The sequence below is a fragment of the Hemicordylus capensis genome, chromosome 6 (genome assembly GCF_027244095.1).
Source record: "Hemicordylus capensis ecotype Gifberg chromosome 6, rHemCap1.1.pri, whole genome shotgun sequence".
NCBI lineage: Eukaryota > Metazoa > Chordata > Lepidosauria > Squamata > Cordylidae > Hemicordylus > Hemicordylus capensis.
This window is the reverse complement of record NC_069662.1, coordinates 33,940,035-33,957,631: the sequence shown is the minus strand read 5'-3', so window position 1 is coordinate 33,957,631 and position 17,597 is coordinate 33,940,035. Positions and strand designations below refer to the sequence as shown.

At 48.6% G+C, this 17,597-nt stretch overlaps 1 protein-coding gene across 1 annotated transcript in view; it reads right to left on the bottom strand.

The window, feature by feature from the left end:
* LOC128331300 (uncharacterized) overlaps nucleotides 1-16,203 on the bottom strand; it is a 50,135-nt gene extending 33,932 nt beyond the window's left edge. The window contains exons 1-5 of the mRNA XM_053264652.1: nucleotides 16,096-16,203; nucleotides 13,761-13,922; nucleotides 12,585-12,731; nucleotides 9,124-9,288; nucleotides 8,717-8,878 (exon numbers count right to left, since the gene is read on the bottom strand). Coding sequence (XP_053120627.1) covers nucleotides 8,717-8,878; nucleotides 9,124-9,288; nucleotides 12,585-12,731; nucleotides 13,761-13,922; nucleotides 16,096-16,171 — 712 coding nt within the window. The 5' untranslated portion in view covers nucleotides 16,172-16,203. The remainder of the gene's footprint in view (nucleotides 1-8,716; nucleotides 8,879-9,123; nucleotides 9,289-12,584; nucleotides 12,732-13,760; nucleotides 13,923-16,095) is intronic.
* Between the last annotated feature and the right edge of the window lie 1,394 nt (nucleotides 16,204-17,597).

Here is a 17,597-nt window from a genome sequence, read left to right as displayed (position 1 = left end):
TCTGGATGCAGTTTCAATTTCTTAGTCCACATCCAGCTCATTACTGCCTGCAGGCAACAGTCAAGCACCTCAACCGTCTATCCTGATCGAGATGGAATAGAGAGATATTGCTGGGTGTTATCAGCATACTGATGGCACCTCACTCCAAACTTCCTGATGACCTCTCCCAGTCGCTTCATATGGATGTTAAAAAGCATAGGGGATAAAATTGACCCCTGAGGAACCCCACAGGCCAACTCCCAGCGGGGTTGAACAAAATTCCCCCATGGTAACTCTTTGATATGGACCCTGGAGATGCTGTGCTTCCAACCCCCAACTCCGGAAGCCTTTCCAAAAGGATACCATGTTCAACGGTATCAAAAGCCACTGAGAGATCAAGGAGAACCACCAGGGTAGCACTGCCCCTCTCCCTCTCCCGGTAAGGGTCATCAACCAGGGCGACCAAGGCCGGTTCAGTGCCTTGACCAGGCCTGAAGCTGGACTGGACTGGATCCAAATCATCAGCTTCCTCCAAGCATGCCTGACGCTGAGTCGCCACCACCTTCTTCAGTACCTTGCCAAGGAAGGGTAAATTAGCAACCGGGTGATAGTTATTCAATACTTCTGGGTCTAGGGAGGATCTCTTAAGAAGGGGCCGCACCACCACTTATTAAAGGGCCAGCGGAACAACCCTCTCCCGCAATGAGGCATTAACCACTCCCACGCTATAGTCTATTGATTAGCACTTATCAGCCATGATGGGCAAGGATCCAGGAGACACGTGGTCGGCCGGACCCCTAAGAGCAGGCTCTCCACATCCTCAGACCGCAACAATTGAAACTGATCCATAGTAACTGAACCAGACAGTTCTCCGGACACCTGCAACAGACCATCTTGAGACATGTCCTCAAATCCCATGTGGAGCTGTGTGATTTGAGCCTCAAAGTGCCTCGTAAATTTATCACAGCAGACCTCCGAGGGCGCAATACCATCCTTTTCCCGGCCTGATGTCACTAGGCCATTCACCACTTGGAAAGGCTTTGCTGGATGGCTACTTGAGGAAGCAGTAATGGTGGAGAAATAGTTCTTTTTTGCCACCATCACTGCCACATGGTAGGCACGATAATGTGCTCTAACCCATGCTCGATCAGACTCGCGTCGAGAAGTGCGCCACCTGCCCTCTAGCCGTCAACCCTCCTGTTTCATTACCCGGAGCTCTGAGGCATACCAGGTTGCTCTATAGGTCCCATAAGGACATCGAGGACATTGGGGAGTGATCATGTCAATGGCCCTAGTCATATCACGATTCCATAGAGAGACCAGGGCATCAGCAGGACCACCATCCATGCTAACTGGTAATTTCCCCAGCAACACCCTCTCCCCACCCCATTGATCTGGAACAGTGCTGCACTGAGTAACTGAGGGGGTAAAGCTGGGTGAGACAAGGCCCACCCAAATCATCCACCCAGGTCTTGGTAATACACGCCAAATCCGCCCCCACATCCACAAACAAGTCATGGATGATCAATGTTTTATTCCGGACTGACCTTGTGTACAGTAACACCACCACCAGAGAAGTGGGATGGTTGACAGGACTCCCCAAAGTCTTCTGGCTGAGAGGCGGACCAGAACGGGCAATAGCTTTAATAATGCTAACACCCCTTCTCCTAATTAATCTCCTCTGCCTTCCAACACCATATCCCCCCGCCCCTGCCCAACATTACAGAGATGGGTGCCCCCAAAAACATTTCCTCCCCTCCTTCCCTGCCCAGACACAGTTTCCTCTCCGCACTATAAGAAAATATAATATAATCGATATAAAACAGAATTAAACAGTTTTAGATTAAAAACAAAATACCCCACAAACCATTCAATGCCACCCATAAATCCCAAGGTCCTGAACTAGGGGGAATGGCCCTTGCCCTCGGTCCCCCTGAGGTGGCTCTCCAAAGGGGCAACACCCTTGGTGCCCCCCTGCTGGTGGCAGACCCGCCACCACAAGCAGCGTGTCTATAGGGCCAGCAGAGCCAGCCAACTGCTGTTAATGGCTCCTCCCTGCCCTGGGGCCCGGTCCTGCAACCACTTTCCACTCACAACAGCCACAGGAGCAGCAACAGCAGTCCAACAGGTGGAGCGGCAGTAGCAGCCCACAAAGTTGCACCAGTTGGATACCCTAGCCTCTCACCCTGGGCCTCTGACTGGGAGAAGATGAAACTCTCTTCTGGAGTGGAGCTTCTAGCTCCATTCCTGGTGTTACATCATGGTGTCTCTCATTAACAGTGTCAACTGTTGTAAATGTATAATTATGTTTTGGGAGTGCTACCTTTAATTCTATAGCTGATTTCCCACAGCCCACTTTGACCTATCCCATGGACCTATATTGAAATCAATAGGCTTAGGACCTGCCAACACCAGACCAGAGGGCCATTCAAACAGAGGACTATCAGGATCAAGGGAGGACACTTGGACATCCTAGATAGGCAAATAGAATGAACGAATGAACAAAATGAGCAAGCACCAGAGCAGGTGCAGGATCTGAACCTAGGAGCACCGTGTGAAAAGGTTTTTGTCACTTGATTTCAGGGCTCCTGCCAGGTCAGAAGCAATGCCTCACATCCAGCAGCTGCCCTGAAGAAAACCCAGAGCTCAAGGTGCCTCTACAATCTTACAGAAGCCCGGGAGGCATTCTCCTATTGCCCCATGTGGTGGTGGTGGTGGTGAGGGAAGCCTGAGAGTCATGCTGGCAAAGCATAGGGTAGCACCATCCTTAGGCTTTCCTCCCAGATGGGGCAGTCCTTTCATGAGGCAACACACCTCATGTGTTTCCTGCTATCCGCCACAATCTTAGCAGCTCTTTGTTGTAGCTGCTGCTAAGCAAAGAGCTCCTTTGGGATGGTCCTCCACCTCTGAACTTCTCCCTGACCTCCTTGCAAGGCTCAGATCAGCTGCCTTCCTGTCCTCACACTCCTTGCAAAGCGTACGATGAAAGAAGAAGAAGCCGCTGGCAATGTTTCAGGGATCAGTTTTGAAAGGGGGCTGGCCCTCCCCAGGGCATGGAGCACACCCCAGTATTTAAATTAACTGTAATCTTTATCAGGACACTGTAGTAGGCAAGGCTCCAATCCAGAAATCACACATTGTGGGGTCATGCTCACAAAGATATTGTAATGACAATAATTGAACTACTAGGCTTAGCTAAAACAAATAACGTAAGTAAAGAAGGAGTCAAGTTATTACAATATCCATGGCACGGTCAACTTGCAATTTGCTCTGCCAAGTTTATTTGTTTTTCTGAAGAAGCCATAGAGAGGGGGAAATAAGTATCAGGAGGAGGAAGATCCCTATTGGTACACGGAGGAGTTGAGGGGGATGAAGCAGCTTGGTAGGCGACTGGAACGCAAGTGGAGGAGAACTCGGCTCGAATCTGACAGGATGCAGCATAGAACCCATTTGAAGACCTACGCAATGGCAGTGTGCGCAGCAAAAAATGCGTTTTTGGTCAGCGCGCATTGCGTCTGCGGGTTCGCGTACAGCAGAGTTATCCTGGGTGGTGAGGAGTATAATCTCTGCTCCTTCTGCCTCAGAAGATACTCTGCTGTGATGCCTTTAGTGGGTTCTTTGCGGATAAAATCTCCTGTATTCGGGCCTACTTGGACTCTACTATTTTTGCATGGTCTGTGAGGGAGGTATCCAGCGATCCCTCTTGAAGTATTAGATTGGATCAGTTTAAACCTGTGACTTCTGATTATGTGGACAAGCTGCTTGCAGCGGTACGGCCTACCACTTGTTCTCTGGATCCTTGCCCAACCTGGCTGATTCGATCTAGCGGAGAGATTGTTGGAGATGGCCTAGTTAATATCATAAATGCAGCACTGCGGGAGGGTAGGGTGCCTCCCTGTTTGAAGGAGGCAATAGTTACACCTCTTCTTAAGAAGCCTTCCCTGGGCCCCTCAGCAATGGATAGTTATAGGCCAATCTCCACTCTCCCCTGGCTGGGCAAGGTAATCGAGAGGGTGGTGGCTAACCAGCTCCAGGCAATTTTGGAGGAAACTGATTATCTAGACCCATTTCAAACTGGCTTTAGAACGGGTTATGGAGTTGCGACAGCCTTGGTCGGCTTGATGGATGACCTTTACTGGGGAATTGACAGAGGGAGTGTGACTCTGTTGGTCCTCTTGGATCTCTCGGCGGCGTTCAATACTATCGACCATGGTATTCCTCTGGGTCGCCTGGGGGAGTTGGGAATAGGGGGCACTGCTCTGCAGTGGTTCTGTTCCTATCTCTCGGGTAGCTCCCAGATGGTGGAGCTTGGTGACAGTCGCTCCTCAAATCAGGAGCTGTTATATAGAGTCCCTCAGGGCTCTATTCTGTCACCAATGCTTTTCAATATCTACAAGAAAACTCTGGGTGAGGTCATCAGGAGATTTGGTGCTGGGTGTAATCAGTATGCTGATGACACCCAAATCTACTTTTCCCTCCCTTCTTCAGGAAATGGCACTCATTCTCTAAATGCCTGCCTATAGGCAGTAATGGGCTGGATGAGGGAGACAAATTGAAGCTGAATCCAAGCAAGACGGAGGTGCTCATTGTGGGGGCTCAGAATCTGAGGGGTGAGTTAGATATTCTTGTGCTGGATGGGGTTACACTCCCCCAGAAGGAGCAGGTGCACAGCTTGGGAGTACTCCTGGACCCAGGCCTCACCCTGGTTTCTCAGGTGGAGGCCATGGCCAGGAGTGCTTTCTATTAGCTGATTCGACAGCTGCGCCCATTCCTTGAAGAGGATGACCTCAAAACAGTGGTGCACCAGCTGGTAACCTCCCGGCTTGACTATTGCAATGTGCTCTACATGGGGCTTCCTTTGTACGTAGTCTGGAAACTTCAGTTAGTTCAGAATGTGGCAGCCAGATTGGTCTCTGGGGTAACCCAGAGAGACCACATTACGTCTATTTTGAAACAACTGCATTGGCTGCTGATATGTTTCCGGGCCAAATACAAAGAGCTGTTTATTACCTTTAAAGCCCTGAACGGCTTAGGCTTGAGTTACCTCAGAGAGCGCCTTCTCTGCGTGATCTCCATCGCACATTAATATCATCTGAGGAGGTTCGTCTTCAATTACTACCAGCTCGTCTGGTGGCGACTCTGAGGCGGGCCTTCTCTATAGCTGCTCCGGGGCTGTGGAATGCACTCCCTGCAGAAATCCACAATTTGAATTCTCTATTAGCCTTCAGGAGAGCCCTTAAAACGTATTTGTTTGGCCTGGCTTTCCAGGGTTTTAAAATCAGTTTTAATATTTTAACTTGATTTTGGGGCTTTTAAATACTGTAATTGTTTAATTGTTGTTTTAAAATGTTTTTAAATTGTTAATTGTTGTTATATTGTTTTTAATTTGTTTTAGCTCTTTACTGTTTTAGTGGTTTGTTTTAATTTTAAACCGCCCTGAGCCATTTTGGAAGGGCAGTATACAAATAAAATAAATAAAATAAATAAAATATTGCCCCCTGCCATGGTCCCAGCAACAATCATTGGCTGACATAGAGCAAGGATGCACGGTTGCAGCATCCTTATCTATCTATCAAATTTGTACACTGCCCCAAACTTTCGTCTCTAGGTGGTTAACAATAGCATAAAACAAGTTAAAAATATATACAAAAACTTAAAACAATTTAACAATTTAAAAATAAATCACAGATTAAAACCCAAAAATTTTAAAGAGCTGACAAAGCTTGGATGAGGAGGTGAGTTTTCAAAGGCTTTTAAAAAATTGTCAGAGATGGGGAAGATCTTATCTCAGTAGGGAGCGCATTTCACAGTCTCCGGGCAGCAACCGAGAAGGCCCGTCCCTGTGTGGCCACCAGCTGAATGGGCGGCAATTGGAGACGGACCTCTCCACACGACCTCAAAGGGTGGTGGGGCTCATAATGAAGAAGACGTTCTCTTGAACATCCTTTACATCAGCATGACTGGCAGTGAATGCCTCCTTACTGCAATAATGGCATATGGTAAATAGTGGGGTCAAAGGCAGAATATAATCTGAGCCTTTGCAGTGTCAGCAAAGAGCGGAAGAGAGATGATGGGGAAACAGGAATATAGAAAGCTATCAAGAGCACATACATCTTAGTTGTTCTTCCATCATTGGATTCAAGTGGCATTCAAAAGGTTCCCAGGTGATGTCCCATCCAGACACTGATCAGAACTGCTTAGCTTCAGCAAGATGGCTATATCCTGTGTTCTTAGACTGTGCTCTGAGAGAACATACAGATTGAAAGCAAGAGAAATGGGGGACGGGCTGGGGGCTGGATCACACCAAACTATACATTTCAAATGGAAGCCAGGAAGAGATAAATATTGGTTGGGTTATTGGGAAATTGCCACCGCTGGAATCACTGGAATGGACAGTATTCACTTTGTTGGTCATCTAGAAAAAAGGAGGAAAAATGAATATTCAAAATGACATCTGATGAGCAGGATCAGTGAAACCAGAAGCCCTAAGGACTAGCAAAAGGGAAGGACTTTTCTATTGGTTACTATGAAGCAAGCTTTCATCATTTACATGTACTTCATCATTTACATGTGTATCTTCTTCTGGAGCTGCCCTGTAAGTTCAGATGCAGAATTGCCTCCACAAGCTGAAAATATGTGACCCATCACAACACGGCTGTCTGACACTGTCAAATCAGCTTTCAGCACCATGTCATAAAGCCCACACATCAAATTCAGGGGCTATTTTCACAATTGCAGCAAATCGGGCTAGGCTCCACTAGCCCGATTTTCTGTAATCGTGAGAACCACCGGTCTCGGCTGCCCGGTGGTTCTAGAGTGGGTAACCCGCTCTAGTACACCTCCCCTAAAACCAGGTTTGCTGATCGAGTGCTCCGCAAACCTAGTTTTGAAGATTGTGATTAACCGTGGCGCGGCTCCGCGCCTACTCACAAGGAGACCCCGGGGGAGGCAAAAAACTGCCTCCAAGCTCTGGGGGTCTTGGCAGCATGCCCTGTGCGCTTGCGCAGGGCATGCTGGAGCTTCTGGAGGCCCTTCTGGACCCCCTAGCAGTGTAAGTCCATAGTTCGTCCATGCAATGCATTAGGGGTTTTCGATACCCCAAGATCTTTATTAGTAAAAAGTACACGTTAGGCAATATTAAAAAGGCGTGTGAATGAAATAGCACAGGGCCCTTAATTAATGCTCCGAATATTTATATAACACTTTCCAACCGGACATGGAAGACAGGGTTGCTAAATACTGAACACAAAGCCCCATACCAACAGGATACAGTCCATCCCAATGTTGACAGAGGTAAATAATCATATGCAAAGTGAGGGGCTGGTGTGCAATTTGAAGTAGGGTATGGGGGCAGGGGTTGCTGAACATCCTGTCCATCCACCATTCTTCCTTCAGCAACCCACCCACAGGATACTTCATCTCCCAGGCAGACTGTGGTGCTTGGCCTGGAAAACTGCAGGGGGCCCCTGGAGAGCAGCTGCAAGGTTCAGAGCCTTCTGTCCATATGCCCCGTCGGCACCTTCAGCTGCAACTCCAACCCTACTCTGCACATGGCTGGAGCAAATCCAGGTTTAAAAAAACACAGGTCTCCTGCCTTCCACTATTCTTGTTCTTGTTGTTTTGGCTTAAATTGGTTGGAGTTCAAAGTGTTAAATGTTCTTGCTCCAACAGATCAGTCAAGCTGCTCTTCAAGAATGGTTGCCAAAGGAATGGTTTGAAAGAGAGGGAAATAGTGGAGAGAGGAGCAGAAGCAAACAAGTCTGAAAAGGAAGGAGACGCTGCAATCTGGATCAGGGCTGGCATCAGATTATGGCATCCTTGTAGGCAGCTTCCAGAGACCAAAGGGGTTGTCATGACTCCTATCTGAGTCAGAGGAGGGGGGGGCGGAGTTCACTGGGCTTGATCCCTTGACTTCCAGAGTTCAAAATAGGCTGCCACCACCACCACTTTATTTTGATGTGGGAAAACCCACTGTACATATAAAGTTCCTGGGTGTTAATGTGGTGAAACCCTCCCAAAATGGGGCTGAACAGTCCTAGGATTTCAGAGGTGTGTGAACAATTATAAGAGAGAGTTTTTATTAACTTAGGCAACACAGATTTCAAGTAATACAGAATAGAAAAATAACTTTCCTAATGCATCTAGCTATACCGGTCCTTACTACACACAGGCTGCGGCCTTCCCAAATGCCCAGCAACACAGTCTGCTGCTTCCTCAGGGCTCTCCTGGGACAGACGGACTAACAGAACAAAAGGATCCTCCCCTCCACTGGGTAGCTGTGTGTAAAGCTCCCATCCAGCCCTCTGGATTGGTCCTTCTGCAGTCCTAGTCCTCCCTCAAAGCCTTCCCATCACTACAGGGGGGCACTACTGACACCTGCCTTGCCCCTCTGGGGAAAATCGAGTCTGGGAAGCAAGAGGCAGCCATTGGCCACGTCATCTCCCTGAGAAGACACAGAAGGAAAATGGTGGCGGTGGTGGTAACCATTGCCCAGATATGGAACAAGACCACCCAGGTAGAAAGGGGCCCACCATTAGGCACCTTCCCAAGAGACCCCCTCAAAATTTTGTTGCTGAACTGGATAACAGGTCAAAACTGGATATATTGAAAAACCCGTATTTTCCTGTTTCCCCATGTAGGGGACTCCCTCAGCCTTCCCTGTACTTATGCCTGCTCCAGTCTACACTTCAAAGCACTGACCAGATCTGTCTGCATCTTCTTCAGCATTTTTTCCTACCTGAGGGGTTGCAGTATGAACATTTTGGATCCACATCATAGTTCTTGGTGAGAGAGCACCAGGGTTTTTCATCTGATGACCCATCTGTTGTGCAAGATGAGTAGGACTTGCCCTTGAAGATGAAGGGGAAGATGCATGGCCCTGTCGGTCTTGAACTTAGCCCTAGAAGGGGTGGGGGAAAGAGAGGGTGAAAGAGATGGACAGCTTTTATGACAAGAGTGCTTCCCTCTGATGCTGTGGAATTCAGATTGTGGCATTCAGAAAACCTAAATGCTATTCTTCACAGTTCCTTCTGCCTGCATTTAAGACACCAAGTCGCCACAGCTGGAGACAAAAAGTTGGGTAGCATGGTTTTGCAGGTTAACAACATTCTGGTTGGGAAGTTGCGAGGTAGTTATTTAGCTTACTTGTGTCAGCACAGTAGCTCCACTGCTCATCCTTATCATAGTTCCCAGTTGTAGCACACCAGAATCTCCCACCGTCACTATTCTCATTGGTGCAGGTGTAGAATGTCCGGCACTTGTAGATGAAGGGAAAGACACATGGACGGCCTTTGGAGTTCCCCTCATACTCTGCAGATGCGGGAACATAACAATAAGGAGGTCAGGTCTTAGCCCAGGTTTGTCAAAAAGGAAAGAGGCTGAATGTTCTGCATTCAGAGAAGTGGTTGGTGTTCTTGTAATGTTTATATGCCAACATTAGTACACTCATCCCTTGCCAACCGCGGGCTTCCCAACCATGGTTATCCATGAGTGGGAAATTCTGGCAGGTCTCTGTTGTGAGCCAAGCCTGATTTGCACTAGCTGTGCTCTGGAGATAGCATATGAAATTAGGCTTGTTTCACCAGTGTCACAAAGTGACCAGTTCTTTATATGGAGGCCATGTATAGTCTGGGCACAACGGTAGGAAGAAGACCAAATACTCTCAATCCAATGGGCTTTATTGAGTATAAGAGATTACCAGAGCAACAGCAACAGTCTGAGCAGAAAACAGAACAATCAGTCATAGCTACTAGTAATATCTCAATTAAAGCTAGTAATAACATCAACAAGTGTTCCTAACTATGACATGTGTGTGGATACATGTAAGATCAGTATTAAATCTTCCTAAAACCTAACACAAATCAGAGATGGATGGAAAGAGGAAGCGGAGGGGGTAAGGAAGACACTCAGGAATGGGAAGGTTGGGAATCAGGAGTTAGTAGAGTGAGGAGAAAAGGAGAAGGGAAGTGGAGACCAGGGTTGTAGAAGCAGCATATTTACCAGGATCTGGTGTGAAACAGCAAGTGTGTGCAGCTTGGGCATGAGGCTTGGTAACGATGAGGCTTCAGGCAGTCAAGCAAGTTAATGGTAGATGCTCAAAGCAAGGCACAGAGAGAGAGAGAAAGCGCCATGGTTGGGTAGTCTTGACTTCTCACTACGCAGCAGAAGTGTCAGACAGTCCCTATCCATGGATAGAATTCCTGGTTTAGCCGTGCGGCCTGAGGAGCTAACTCTGAGGCACTGGTGGAGCCAGCTAGTCATGCCCCCGCATCTGATGTCAGACGGGGGGGCGTGGTCTGGCCGAACGGAACCTTGAGGCTCTGTTCGGCCTCAGACTCAATCAGTTGCCCTTTAACTGCCGGAGGGGCCACTCAGCCCCTTTGGCAGTTAAACAAAGGCTGGCGCTGCTTTCGCAGGGAAGAGCCGCTCCTGGTTGGCGCTGCGAACACAGCGCCAGCCTTTGTTTAGCTCCCGAAATGGCTGCGCGGCCCCCGCTCGGAAGCTAAACTAGCCTCCCCGCGACTGACGTCAGACTCGGGGGGCGTGTCGGGGCCGCTCTTGCAGCCCCTGATTGGTCAGCAGCATTGGTTCTTTTAACCCGTTGGCCCAATGGTGGCTCCGCCCCTGCTCTGAGGATCGCTCTTGAGCAATGGTCTGCTGGCTAGGCAAAGTTGCTGATTTGCCATGTCTGAGATGGCCTCTTTTATACAAGCTGGTCCTTTTGATCTGTCATGAATCTCAAAAGTGTAAATCGCTGCTATCCTCTAGATCCTGTTTCCTGACATTTTTCGATCAGTTCAGGATATTAGTTCAGTCCGGGGTAAACAGGATCTGGGTCTCATCTCCTGTTGGTGAGCGGGTGAAGGTACGACATGTATTAAGGGGAGTTGATGCGTGCCCTCAGTCCATCAGTCTCCCGGTCCCAACAGCAGCAGAGGGGTTCGGGAGCCCGGTGAGTGGTGGCAGTGTGCTGGAAAAGCAGTGACGCATCTGACAGCCCCGCAGTGCTTCGCCACCAATCCTGCCACCCTGTCCTCCAGCCAGCGTGCCAGGGCCAGTTTACAATTCTGCAACCGGTGGGGCAAGGGGATGGGGGCTAACGGCGGGGGGGGGCACCGGCCCACCCTCCCCTAGCTATAAATAATGTAAATTATTGAACATTATTAAACTATTAGATATTGATTAATTATTTAAATTTTTTGCTTGTTTTAATTTTGACCTTGTCCCCCACACGCCAAATCATGGTCGGTTTTGGCCCACCGGGGCATTTGAATTTTGCACCCCTGGTGTAAACCTACCTAACATGCATCTGTAAAGGCATTCCAGAGTGATAAAATTTGAATATATGTGAGACAGGAAAACAAGCCTGGCCACTGTGTTTCTAGATTGCAAGCTGCACAAACATTGTGAAACATCTTCCACAGGAAATGCTGGATTACCCCTACCTTCACAAAGCAATTACCATTTGTCACAAAAGCAAGTCATGAGGCCTGCATGCCATGTACTGATCAGTTCATTCAGAGTTGAGTGAGACGTTGCATCAGTGCCTCTCTGAGCTGAACATTGCTATTGGAAATGGGTCTGCGTTATGAACAAAATTCTGGGTCCAGCCCACTAACTTTGGCCATGCTGGTCGCAACATAATCCCAATTAAATCACTTCTTGTGTACATCTACCTAGTGTTGGAGACTAGTTAATCAATGCATTTGACTAAGGCAAAACAATAGAAGTGACATCAACATGGTAAACACTCTGTCAGAGGAAGAATAGGATTAGCCTCCAGCTTTTCCAAAGCCATTACCTGAGAGCAACGTCCAGACAATTTTAGGAGTTAATCATTTCACTCAGAGTTCAGTGATTCCACACAAGAGAGAATCTCTCAATGGACAACCTGGCATTGACACAAGCCTCAGCCTGGCCCACTGGCCCATGAGTTTTGGTCCAACATGAGTGACCTGGGCCACAACATTTCGCCAACCGCGACCTGAATATCTGCGGTTTGGCAAGATTTCTTGGTAATTTGTGGTTTATGATTTCTGGGGGTCAGGGGTGATTTTCAGGGGCTAGAGAATGATTTTGGGGGGGTCAGGGGTGATTTTTGGGGTTCCCCATCACTCTTCTTACTGACTCATGGCAATTTGTGGGGACCTGGAGGAATTTTTTTCTATCTTCAACTGTATTTTGCAGTCTTTTTGTGACTGTGATTCACCTAACCCCATTGCCGATGATTTCAATGGCTTGCCAAATGCAAATTCACCAACTGTGAGGTTTTCCCGGAATGGAGCCCTCGTGGTTGGTGAGGGACGAATGTACTTGTCTTTTACTTAGGCCTTCCACTTCAAAATCAGACTCAAATTCCTGCTTTCAAAGGCATAACCGTTTTTGTTGAGGCAGTCCATCCACCCTGCATCCATTTTAGATAGAATCTGCTTTGGGCAGAAAATATCTCACATACACCATATGTACATGCCTTAAGACATTGGCATTAACTGGCCAGCAACAACCCTTAATCACTGGCATTAACAGACAATGAAGATACTCCAGTTTACTGGCATGAGGGTAGCAGCAGTGTCTGCCGAGATTCCGGCCATTGCCAGGCCTCCTACCTTGGCTTGCACATGCCTTCCATTTACTATCCTTGTCATAATCAGCAGTTACGGCACACCACAGTTGGTTATCAGCAGAGCCTTCTTTGGTGCATGCAGAGTAGGATTTCCCCTGGAAAATGAAAGGGAAAATGCAGGGGAGGGGTTCTAAGAAGGAAACAGAAGTATTGGCAGGGGAGGGGGGGGAGGGAAATGAAAAGAAAATACATTAGGAATAGGACTTGGAAATGGTGTAGTTGGAGGAAAAAGGTCTGGGGCCCAGGTCCAACTGTATTATGCCAACAGAAAGAACAGGACTTATGTATACTAGACACCTTTAAGGACCATATCCCAGATCAGTACAAAGCAGGGTGCAAATCCTATGATCATGTGCATCTAGGGGGCTCAGGAGATAAAGGGGGCCTTTTTTGGGAAGCGTTTGAGAAACACTCAGCCCTCCTTCGGAATGGGTGCTTTCTCCTGGGTGCCTTAAATCCACGGACAGCTGTAATTTAAGCAGGGGAATGCAAAGCATTTTGCTGTAAAGCACCCAGAGACATGTTTTGGGTGGTATATGAATATGCTAATAAAATAAAATAAAATAAAATAAAATTAAATTAAATTAAAAAAAATAAAATAAAAAAATAAATAAATACAATTTGCAACCCATTACTGAGCATTTGCATCTCTGCATTGGGACACTAATAGGGTTAAGGAAGACGGGTATTAAGGAGGACAAGAAAAGGGCATCTCAGCCTCCCACTTAAAACCAGGGGCTACCCAGGAGGCGAGAGAGAGAGAGGTTGCTGTGGTGTCTCTCTTACGTTTCTTTTTTAGATTGTGAGCCCTTTGGGAGCTATTATATTTATTTATTTATATCTTTATAAACTGCTTTGTGAACCTTTGTTGAAAAGTGGTATATAAATATTTGTCGTAGTCATATGGTGTGTCTCTGTGCCAAACGACCACACCTGGAACTCTGTACCCTCCCGGGGTCACAATTTCCCCAGAATTCAACCCTACAGTTTAAGAACCACTGAAATCTGTGAATGCACATAGATAGGCTCTGTACCAATACAGACCAGTAGCCATGCACACGTTTGCCCCCACCACCCAGTGATCAGGATCCCTCAGGATCAATGCCTACACCAACTTCCTAGTACTTTCCCCCTGCCCTTTCTTTCTCTTTTTTGGCACCTGAGGGGTCGCAGTATGTCCATTTTGGATCCACATCATAGTTCTTGGTGAGAGAGCACCAGAGCTTTCCATTTGATGACCCATCTGTTGTGCAAGATGAGTAGGACTTGTTCTTGTAGATGAAGGGGAAGATGCACGGCCCTGTCGGTCTTGAACTTAGCCCTAGAAGGGGTGGGGGAAAGAGAGGGCGAAAGAGATGGACAGCTTTTATGACAAGAGTGCTTCCCTGTCTTCAGGGCCGTAATGATAGGGGGGGCAGGGGGGGCAGATGCCCTGGGCGCCACTTGGTAGGGGGCGCCAAAATGTGCCCCCGCCGATCCCCTTGCTTTCCAGAAATTTTTTTAAAATCATTTTCCGCTGCCCGTCACACAGACCAAGCGACTAAGCAGCCAACCGCACCAGCCGCCGACTAGCTCGTGTCTCCCTACGGGTCGCCCAATGCCCATGTTGCGAGCAGCAGGAAGCGGGGGGAAATGGACCAGCCATGGACCGACACAACGCGCCGTCTCCCTCCGCCAGACACAAACGCACTGGTTGGGAGAGAGGAATGGGGCAGCAGGCGGGCGGGGGGAGCTACCAGCAGGTTAAAGAGTCCGTCCACGGATGGGCGGGCGCGTGCGAGCGCGGTCACATGCCCCAGAGAGAAGGAGAAGAAGTGAAAGGCAACAGGCTAACACAGCAGTCACTCCCCGCCCCACGTCGTGCATGCGTGTGGCGTCACGCATGCGTGCCCTCCTCCTCCCAGCTTGCTGCCTGCACATTGCAAAGGAGGCTCCGGATGCCAACAGCGAGCTGCTCAACATCTAGGTGAGCCAACTAGCCCGCATGACGCTCGCTGACCCTGCCGCCTGCATGTGCAGAGAGGGCCGATCCTGGGTGCTTGCTCCGGCGCCCGGAGGGGCCTGATGATCCCCCACACCACCCGGCCACCAGAGCTCCTCCCACTCCGCTCCCCAAGTCCAGCTGGCAGCTGGACGCTGACCCCGCCGCGCCGCCTCTGGGTATTTGCAGAGGGCCGATCCTGGGTGCTTGCTCCGACGCCCGGCGCCGCCCGATGACAGGGACACAAATGTTTGCAGTCTTGCAGACCCAGGCGCGCAAATTCCTTCAAGCTCGTCTTGGCTTGTCCCATCCTCCCCGCGTCCCCTCTCCCAATGGCTTCTCCCGTGGACCTTCTGCCTGAAGGTAAAGTCTGCCTGTTATTTTGTATTTTGTGCGTGCGTCTATCTGGTAGGAGAATGAGTGCAGTGCTTGTGCGTCTTTTGTGGCCGGGGAGAATGAGGCTTCTCTGGAATGGGCTGGGCTGGGCAGGGCAGACGCGGCAAGGTGGGTTCCTGGAGTGGCCAGAGGTGCTGACGGACGGGTGGGAGGGCGGACTCACTGGGTGGACATTGATCCTCCCACCTGCGCAGGGGCCACTCTTGCTGCAAGCTTGGAGCAAGAGGCGGAGGCCGCCATAACTCGAGTCCCTCTCGAGATGTGAGTCTGTTTTGGCAGCGGCAATGCCCGTCTTACACTGCGGAGTGGTGACACTACTTCTCCCTAACCTCAAAACTATACGAGGTCCGGCTCTCTCTCAAGTCCGCTACAGAAGAGTCTTGCAAAAAGAGTTTGGCTTTGAGCGAGTCCAGGGTTTCCCTGCTCCACCCTAGTGTACTGAGAGAGATTTTAAAAAAACGTTTCTGTAGCACCTCGCCCTTGAGGATCTCAAAGGACATGATGAATCATTCGCTCAAACACTAAATAAATTAAGCCCTGCAGCATCCCTCTGAAGTGCAGCAAAATTACTGTGAAAAGTTGCCTTCTCCTGTAACTTTTGTGAATTCCTCTCTACTGTATATCCTTCAGCAATAACACATTTCTACCTGTCCTGAACATAATTTGGCTATAAACGTTTTTAAAATTAAATGACTTACAGAGGGGTTGTTATGTTAGTCTGTTGCAGCAAAACCAGCAAAGAGCCTGGTAGTACCTTAGATACTACCACATCTTTTTCCCCCAGCATAAGCTTTCATGGACTAGAATGGAAAGCTGCATGAAGTGTAATCTGCATTTGGCAAGTGGATATACGGCCACAGAAAACATGAGCAAAATGTTCGGGGGGGGGGGGGGGGCGCAATTTCAGTGCTTGCCCTAGGCGCCGTTTTCCCTAGTTACGCCTCTGCCTGTCTTGTGCTGTCAATTGACTGTGGCGCTCAGAAAACCTGAATGCTTTCTTCACAGGTTCTCTGCTTGCATTTTATACACCACAGCTGGAGACAGAAAGCTGGGCAGCATGGTTTTGCAGGTTAACAACATTCTGGTGGGGAAGTTGGGGGGCAGATCTTTCGCTTACTTGTGTCAGCACAGTAACTATATTGCTTATCCTTATCATAGTTCCCAGTTGTGGAACACCAGAATCTGTCTTGCATAGCATCTTCATTGGTGCAGGTATAGAATGTCCGGCTCTTGTAGATGAAGGGAAAGACACAGGCTTGTCCAAGGGAATTACCGTCATACTCTAGAAAGAGTTTGAGACAGAGCTTAATGGTACTGACATATACAATCTGCTTCACTCTTCTATAACCATTTAGAAGGAGGATGTTATGTGTCCAGCACAGCATACTGATGCTTTCAGGGTGAATAGAAGTTGCAGGGACTGTGTTTCAGTGTGAAAACGGCAAAGGTGCAAGGTGTTAACTGGTGCTGCTTGGTGTCTCTCACCACTTCTGGTGAATGCAACGTGTCACCCCTTACCCTATCGCTTTGCCCACCCTGTCCTCTGGGATGGAGATTAGGGTAGCAAGGGTGGAAGTGAGCTGGAAAAGCAGTGACGCATCCATCCCCAGTCTCAGCCGTGCACCATCCCACCACGTGCCTGCCACTCTTTGCCCCCACCCACTTGCCAGGGCCAGCTCCCAGCCCTGAAAGCAGAAGAGAGGATCCAGAACAAGGGTGAGTGGAGCGGTAGCAGGGAAGTGGCTTGCAGCGCACAGCGGCAGCACCCGTGCCTCTGCTCCCCATCTCACAGCCCTGTACTGCTTCGCCACCAATCCTGCCACCCTGTCCTCCAGCCAGCTTGCCAGGGCCAGTTTACAATTCTGCAACCGGTGGGGCAAGGGGATGGGGGCTGACGGGGGGGGGGGGGGCAAACACCAGCCCACCCTCCACTAGCTATAAATAATGTAAATTAAATTTTACATTTGAATCAAAATTATTGTACATTATTAAACTATTAGATATTGATTAATTATTTAAATTTTTTGCTTGTTTTAAATCTGACCTTGGCCCCCACACGCCAAATCATGGTCGGTTTTGGCCCACCGGGGCATTTGAATTTTGCACCCCTGGTGTAAACTTACCTAACATGCATCTGTAAAGGCATTCCAGAGTGATAGAATTTGAATATATGTGAGACAGGAAAACAAGCCTGGCCACTGTGTTTCTAGATTGCAAGCTGAACAAACATTGTAAAACATCTTTTCATAGGAAATGCTGGATTACCCCTATCTTCACAAAGCAAATACCATTTGTCACAAAAGCAAGTCATGAGGCCTGGATGCCATGTACTGATCAGTTCATTCAGAGTTGAATGAGACCTTGCATCAGTGTGTCTCTGAGCTGAACATTGCTATTGGAAATGGGTCTGGGTTCTGAACAAAATTCTGGGTCCAGCCCACTAACTTTGGCCATGCTGGCTGCAACATAATCCCAATTAAATCACTTCGTTTGTACATCTACTTAGTGTTGGAGACTAGTTAATCAATGCATTCAGGGGCGTATCTATGGTAGGGCAGGCAGGGCACGTGCCCCGGGCGCCACTTGAAGGGGGCGCCATTTTAATTTTAAAAAAAAATA